Source organism: Canis aureus, chromosome 16, assembly GCF_053574225.1.
Source record: "Canis aureus isolate CA01 chromosome 16, VMU_Caureus_v.1.0, whole genome shotgun sequence".
NCBI lineage: Eukaryota > Metazoa > Chordata > Mammalia > Carnivora > Canidae > Canis > Canis aureus.
Genome location: NC_135626.1, coordinates 14,729,873 through 14,737,781, shown reverse-complemented (window position 1 = coordinate 14,737,781; position 7,909 = coordinate 14,729,873). Strand labels below are relative to the sequence as shown.

At 47.3% G+C, this 7,909-nt stretch overlaps 1 protein-coding gene across 5 annotated transcripts in view; it reads left to right on the top strand.

Annotated features, from left to right (window-relative positions):
* The window catches only part of SGSM2 (small G protein signaling modulator 2), a 35,883-nt gene that overhangs the window by 730 nt on the left and 27,244 nt on the right, over window positions 1–7,909 (top strand). The window contains exons 1-3 of one of the 5 annotated variants that reach the window (XM_077851723.1): window positions 198–356; window positions 3,467–3,542; window positions 3,863–3,914. In XM_077851723.1, the coding sequence (XP_077707849.1) occupies window positions 3,510–3,542; window positions 3,863–3,914 (85 nt within the window). In that variant the 5' untranslated portion in view covers window positions 198–356; window positions 3,467–3,509. Of the gene's footprint in view, window positions 1–172; window positions 357–3,466; window positions 3,543–3,862; window positions 3,915–7,909 lie in introns of those variants that run through there. The other 4 variants (XM_077851727.1, XM_077851722.1, XM_077851726.1 and 1 more) reach the window with 4 other exon arrangements.

Genomic DNA, 7,909 nt, shown 5'->3' with positions numbered 1-7,909 from the left:
CCAGGCGCGCGCTACTCCCCCTTCCCGACCTCCCCTCCCCCTCATTGTGGAGCGCAACCCCCCCCCCCCGCCCCCGGCTGTGGGAAGGGGCCGGGCCAGCCGCCTGACGTCTGTGCGGGGCTCGGAAGAAGGCTGCGGAGCCCAGCACCGGGCAGTGGCTGCGGCGGCGGGCGGGGAGCTCGGCGCTCGGGGGCTCCGCCTTGCGCGTGGGGCGCTGAGCAGAGAGGCGCGGAGGCGGCGAGGGTGCGCGGGGGGCTTAGGGGGTAGCTCGGCGTCGTCTCCCCGCCACCCGCCGCACCATGGGCAGCGCGGAGGACGCAGTCAAAGAGAAACTGTTGTGGAACGTGAAAAAGGAGGTAAAGTCCGGGGAAGGACCCCCGGGGGCTCGCGCCTTGCCCCCGGGCCCCGGGTTGCGGAGCGGCGCGAGCGGGCCCGCCCTCCCCTCCCCTCCCCCTCCCCCCCGGACGCCGCCGCTCTCGGGCCTGGGCCGGGCGGAGACCGGGTCCTGGACTCTCTCGGATCTAGAGACAGCACCCCTCGGTCCGAGGGACCAGGCCGGCGCTCCGGCGCTGGTTTGCTCCAGGATCCCGCAGTTCCCGGCCTGTGACGGCAACAGTCCTGGGAGACCAGGGTCGGGGGAGGGGTGGCGGCGATTTCTGGAGAGGTGGTGCTACCCGTTCATTGCCCCCGCGGCCTGGGGAGGGCCCCGCACGGGCCTCCACCTGCGCTAAACGGTTTGGGGGCTTAGCTCCGGTTTGCGCTACGCCGGTTTCAGGGATTCCCCTGGGAACTGAGTCGCGACTGCGGGAGGGTTTGTCGCACACCGCACTGCTGCCACTCCACGCCCACCTCCCTACCGAGAGACCACGATGAAGGCGCGGTTGAAAATGGTTTTTAAGACTTACTTTCTCCTATTTGAGGAGCGCACCCCCCACCCCAAAAGTCAGGAATAGAGGAGTCCTTCCCTGTACTGATGTCCTTTATCTTGACCCTGCTCTAAAGCCCATTTCAGTTTCATTGTGTGTTTGGGGGGGGGGGGGCCCATAGGAATGACTCACCGTGTATGAGAGCTGGAGAGCTCAAGCCTGCAGCATGGATTAGAATGGATTAGGCCTCTAGAATGTGAACTCCTTGCACCTACCTTTGTGGCTGTCTTCTACCAGTTGTTCAAACTCCACAAGGGCAGGAAACCCGTCTGTTTTGTCCACTGTTGTGTCTAGGACTTGGCACACAGTAGGCACTCAGTGAGTTTTTGATAAATATATTGGAGACTGCAAGATGGTGGGGATACATAACCTTGGAATACTCTGAACCTAGCTCTGTGTTACTTGAATAAGTTATTTAATCTCCTTGAATCTTAATTTCTTCATCTCTGAAAGGATGTGTACTTCATATATGAAAGTTTACCATATTGGTTCCTTTACCCCTTCCTAGAGTTTTAGGATTGGAGAATACTCTGGGTTCTCATAAACTTCTGTAAGGCTCTAGATGGTTCTGCTGCATTAACTATGGCCTGACTACATGTATTTGTTCCCTTCTTTTTGGCAAAGAAGTGGTTGAAGCCATCACCTTTCCAGCTGTGTGTGTGAGAAGCTCTCTTGTAAGGTGGCCAAGAAAGTATTTTAGGCCAGGAGTATTATCAAATCAGCATTTAAACCCCCCAGCCCTGTGCTCACGTCGGCAGCACATATACTAAACCCCTCAGCCCTGATCTCCCCCAAGGAAAAGGGAAATCCCAAGTCTTAGTTTATCCTCAGGAAACAGTCTAGTGACAGAGACTCATGTGAGCAGTATAAATAAAAAGTAGCCATACCTAAACTATGGACAGATGTGCTAGGATTGTTGGTGTGATCCAAATTTAGGGTTGATCGGGGATGTAGGAAAGATTTTTTTTTTTGTATATTGTTTTATTGGAGTTCGATTTGCCAACATATAGTATAACACCCAGTGCTCAGTGCTCATCCCATCACGTGTAAGAAAGATTTCTGAGAAGACTAAGTATAATTCTTTTTTCAATACTTAGAAGGCTATTTATACTACTCTTAGAATTATTCCTTTTTTTATTTTATTTTTTATTTTATTTTTTTTTAATTTTTATTTATTTATGATAGTCACACAGAGAGAGAGAGAGAGGCAGAGACACAGGCAGAGGGAGAAGCAGGCTCCATGCACCGGGAGCCCGACGTGGGATTCGATCCCGGGTCTCCAGGATCGCGCCCTGGGTGGCCAAACTGCTGCGCCACCCAGGGATCCCGAATTATTCCTTTTTTATTTTTTTTATTTTTTTATTTTTTGAATTATTCCTTTTTTAAAAATATTTTATTTATTTATTCATGAGAGACACACACAGAGAGAAGCACAGACACAGGCAGAGGGAGAAACAGGCTCCACGCAGGGAGCCCGACATGGGACTCGATCCCAGGTCTCAGGACCACACCCCGGGCCGAAGGTGGCGATAAATCGCTGAGCCACCCGGGCTGCCCCTATACTACTCTTAGAATTATTCCTAAACAAATCTGAGAAATGTCCAAAATATGCCACAGCTATGTATATTGCCTGACAAAGTTTAACCTTCTCTCAGTTCTTAGTTCCCTTCTCCCTTCAGCACTTAAAGAGAACCATATCCTTTCCTCTTCTATGAGTAGAAACAATGGGGCTAATTATAGGCAAGAGCAGTCTTTCAACACAAAACCTCTGGTATAATTCTAGAGTCATCTGTAGGTCCTTCTAACCCCAGAATCTGCCCTACCAGCCTGTTTCATATGCCTGCAGGTCTTTGAGCTGTGACTTTATGCTTTGTTTAATACAAACCCCTTAGAATGTAATCTAAGATGCTTTTAACGGTTTAGAATACAGGATCAATCTGATTTCCCTCTACCTAACTGCTAACCACGAGCAGCTTCCAATAGAGAGAAGCCACTAGGCCCTTCTTCCCTCCTCCCCAGGCTTTAGAAGCTTTACCATTCTCCAAACTGTACAGGCCTAGATAAGGGCCTTGGGAACAAGGGCAACATTAGAACACTGAATGCCGGGCAGCCCCTGTGGCACAGCAGTTTAGAGCTGCCTGCAGCCTGGGGTGTGATCCTGGGGACCGCGGATCAAGTCCCACGTCAGGCTCCCTGCATGGAGCCTGCTTCTCCCTCTGCCTGTGTCTCTGCCTCTCTCTCTCTCTCTCTCTCTATGAATAAATAAATAAAATCTTTAAAAAAAAAAAAAAAAAAAAAGAACACTGAATGCCATGACCAAAGAATGGCAGACATCTCTGCCCAGAGCTTACTTTTTTTGTAAGATTTTATACTGGGATTGAGGTAATCCATTTCTCTAATCTTCCCTTCTCTTCCCATCCTTATTTACTCTCTACTCTGCAAGTGTCTGAACCCAGACTAGGAAAGCAGGACCAAGCTATTTATTTGCTCACAAGCCTTTGGTTAGAAAAAGAAATAAGATGCTGCCCTTTTGTCCACAGGTGAAGCAAATCATGGAGGAGGCTGTCACCAGGAAGTTTGTGCATGAGGATAGCAGCCACATCATTGCTCTGTGTGGTGAGTGACTGGGGGCAGTGAGAAGTAGGTTTAATACGGAGGACAGGGAAAGATGAGTCCTTAAGTTTAGTAGTTTTCAAATATGGCTGCAAATTAGAATCCAACTCTGAAGCATTTGAGATCTCCCTGGGCCTGGTCCCCAACCTACTGAATCAGGATCTCCAGGGCCCGAGGATATCTATATACATCTAATTCCCTTGATCTTTTGTATGCATCAGAGTCACCCGAAGAGCTTATTAAAACACAGATTCCTAACACAACCCTGGAATTTCTGACTCAGGTAGGTTTGGGGCAGGCCTGAGAATTTGCATTTCTGACAGGTGGTTCTGAAGCTGCTGGTCCAGGACCACACCCTGAGAACCAATGACCTAGGTAATTCTGGTTTGGGAATCACTGCTCTGGTTTATTTCTACTTTAACTTTGGGGGAAGGGTTTGTATTTTCGGGTGCTTTCTGTGCCACATCTACTTTCTAATTAATCCCACCTGGCATCCCAGCTTTCCAAGCACTGGCTTGGGTGCAAAACAACAGGAGCTATGACAGGAGGGAAAGCCAAAAGCCCTCCCACCTTACAAGAGGAAAAGTCTGTAATAAAGCATCCCTTCCACTTCACTGTGAAGACTTCTGACTTTGCAGGGACAAGCCTATCTCTATATACAATAGAGTTCTCTTAAATTTCCAAAAATTTGATCTTCCTTTCAGCTCCCTTTCTAAAGAGACAGTTTGCCATCTCTCAAACTGTTGTTTTCCTTGGCCTCTGAGATTGGTGTTTGGGATTTGTGAAAGGGAAATTGTGTATTTCCGAGAGGAACAAATGAAAGGAGCACTGTTTGACAGTAGCGTGGTGAGGCAAATAGAGCTGCCTGTCATCAGTCCAACAACAAATGCTGAGGGTGTGCTGGGAGCCAGATACTGTTCTTCAGGTAGGGAAATAGCAGTAACGAGATGGACAGTCTCTGCCCACAAGGGCTTACATTTTGTGGGGAGAGAGAAAACCAAATGCACACATAAACATATGCTATAATAAAGATATGAATAAAGTTAAACAGAGATGGGACACCTGCTGGCTCGTTTGGTTAAGCGACCAACTCTTGGTTTCGGCTCAAGTCATGATCCCAGGATCCTGAGATTGAGCCCTGAGTGGGGCTCCCTGCTCAGTGGAGAGTCTGCTTGTCTCCCTTTCCCTCCCCACCTCCCCCCATTGGCATTCTCTCTCTCTCTCTCTCTTTCTCTCAGATAAATAAATAAATCTTTAAAGAATAAATAAAGCAGAGAAATAAGGAAAAGCGACTGGGGAGAAATGGTATGTGAGCAGAGCCTAAGTGACAGACTGAGGATTCACATGAATCCTGGTGTTCTGCTTAATTAAGTCATCTTGGACAAGTTTCTTAACTACTGTCACCCATAGTTTGCTCCCCTTAAAACAGGATGGTGATTCCCACCCCAAGAAATGTTTGTGAGGATTGAGATGATGCATGTGAACATTACTAGCACTGTAAGAGCTCAGGAAATATCTGTCTTTCCTTCTCCTTTGGATGTTGAGGCTGAAACTAGGTTAGCCGGATTTGAGTTCCCACCATTTTCCTTTTGGGTAAGTTTCCCTGTTCTTTGAGATGATGTTATGATTCCCAGGTTTACAAGCAGCAATCTAATCTCACCTTTCCTCAGGCAGGACCTATGTAAGGGGAGAAGCATGATAGTCTTGCAATAAGTGACTTCCAAGAATATTAGAACTCTACTCCTTTCTACCTGTGTTGTGTGCCCCTGATATCAACCACTGTCTGCCATTGTCACCAGACTCTGCTGGTGGCCCAGTCATGCATGGCTTAATTCCTTATCCAGACCACATACAACAAATACAGAAAACAGAATAAAATAGTGCAAACAGCTTGTGCATGGGCGCCACACGTGGGTGGCCGAGAGTGGGGGGAAGAGAGTCAGGGAGAAAAGTTGTGGGTATTTCACATTCAGGCCAATTAAGATGAGAAGAAACTGTCATTTCTCCTCTGATCAGTCTAGGGGCCCCCAGGAAGCAGTGGAGCTTTCACTTTTGTCTCCTGCCTAGAAGCCCAGGGCTCTTTCTAGCAGGCAGAGATCCTACCCTCAAAAGGAGTGATGTTTCTGCTTTCAGCCACTTTTAGTTTCTGAAACAGAACAAGGGTCTATAAAATAGACCCCAGTCTCCAGGGTTCTTCTGCTCCAGGGTTCTGTTGGAGGTTTCTTTGGTCTGCTAGTGCAAACTTAAATGTCCACAATCAGATGAGAAGAGTGTCTGGGTGTGAGACTACAGGCAGTGGTGGTAGGACCTGAGGTGAACTGAGTATTGCTTGCCACCAGTCAGCTCCTGCAGGAATGCAAGCCCCAGCTTGCCTTGGCCTTTGTTTTATTTTAAGAGAAGCTAGAAGTCTGGGTTTGTTTTTTGTTTGTTTGTTTTTAATCATGAGAGACACAGAGAGAGACAGAGACATAGGCAGAGGGAGACACGGGCTTCCCCAGGGAGACCAGTGTAGGACTTGATCCCAGGACCCTGGGATCACGACCTGAGCTGAAGGCAGACTCGCAACCACTGAGCCACCCAGGTGCCCCAAAGTCTGGGTTTTTATATGAAATTCCCCAATTTTTAAAGGTTGATAACTAATTTCCATTATATATATATATATATATATATATTTTTTTTTTTTTTTTTTTTTTTTAATAAGTAGGCACCAGGCCTAACATGGAGCCCAATGCAGGGTTTGAATTCATGATCCTGAGATTAAGAGTTGGACACTTAACTGACTGAGCCACCCAGGCGCCCCACAAATCCCATATTTTAAAAATGTGTGGGCCAAACAAAAGGCATCTCCAAGGCTCTGCTTGTTTGCGGCCCCTGCCTTGCTGTCACTGAGGAGAATGTTAGCATGAGGGGTTGCCAACAGTATAAAGCTAAGTCAAGCCCATGGAAAAAGGAATCCTTGGGCTTTATCAAAATTGTTATTCTGTAGTGAGGTAAATCCCAACTTGAGCTCAAAAGAAGGTATATTTAAAGTAATGATTATCAAACTTTTTTTCCTGTCTACAAGCCATTTACATGCATCGTACAGTAGGATCATTATCAGGGATTCTTGGGAGGAGGCAGAGGAAAGAATAGGTATGTATTGATGGAAAACTCCACCCCTCTGGCTTTTTGAAGATTCTGATATGCTAGTCATCTTCACTTCTGGGCAAATGCTGGTCAGAAATGCATCTCTAGTCTGAAGTAGATCCAGTCTTATCCTGGGTCCTGCTATTGGCCCAGCCACATGCAGCATTCAGCTTTATTCTGGGAAGAATTGGAGCGCAGAGAAGATACTGAGAGATCTGAGCACAACAATGGTGTGAAAGTTAACCACAGAGTGGCCACCTTCCCTGGAACCTTGGAGAGCACTGGGGCCATGGACCCCTCTGCACTTTTCTGGCCCCTCTGTGCAGGGCCTGGGTGAGATGATCTACTCTCAGCTTCCTTAAGGTAGAGATATTTGAACTGGAAACAGAATCTTCTGGAGAGACTTAGAAACAGAACAAAGAATCCCTGGGTTGAACCCTGACCCTGGGCAAACCCAGGAAAACTGTGCCAGACCCCTTTTCCTATTACCCACGAGAGGAGTGAGATTCCCAGGACTGGGTGAGAAATGTGTTGTTTCTTGTGTGTGTATTGTGGTTCCTAAACCTGTTTGTCCAAAAGCTGGTCAGGCCCCTGTAAGTAGAAACTTTGTGAGGAAGCTTTGCTGGCAAGCCCTGGCTGGCAGAGAGGGGTTCTCTGCGTGCTATTCTCCAACCACCCAGCATGACTGTCAGAGGATTAGGCCTGTGTGACTACCCCTTCCCACAGGTGGAGACTGGGTTTTGGGGTGTGGGCCCAAACCTACCACTGTAGGAAAGGGTTCTTTGATATCGCCATGTTATTATCTTAAAAAGGTTTATCAAGTTTGCATTTCATTTCATAATACAGTCTTTGAAACATTTGTTATAAAGACATACTGTTGAATCAGATTAATGCACCTTGTTTTCTCTGTGGCTTCTTAAATCCCCTGGTGTAGGCTGATAACTCCTGCTACTGCCTCCTCTCCAGGGCAAGGTGCTTTCAGCTTTTTTAAAAGTTTTATTTATCTAATAATCTCTACCCCACATGGGGCTCAAATTCATGACCCCAAGATCAAGAGTCACATACTCCACTGACTGAGCCAGCCAGGCACCCCTCATGGTGCTTTTAACTTTTGCTTTTGGGCAACTCAGCATTAGGGCTGAACACCAAACTGTCCCAGATTTCATCTTTGAACTCTTCATTCAGAATAATAATTATACATGCTTAAATAAGACACATTAACTCTCTTCCCATCATGGATCTGA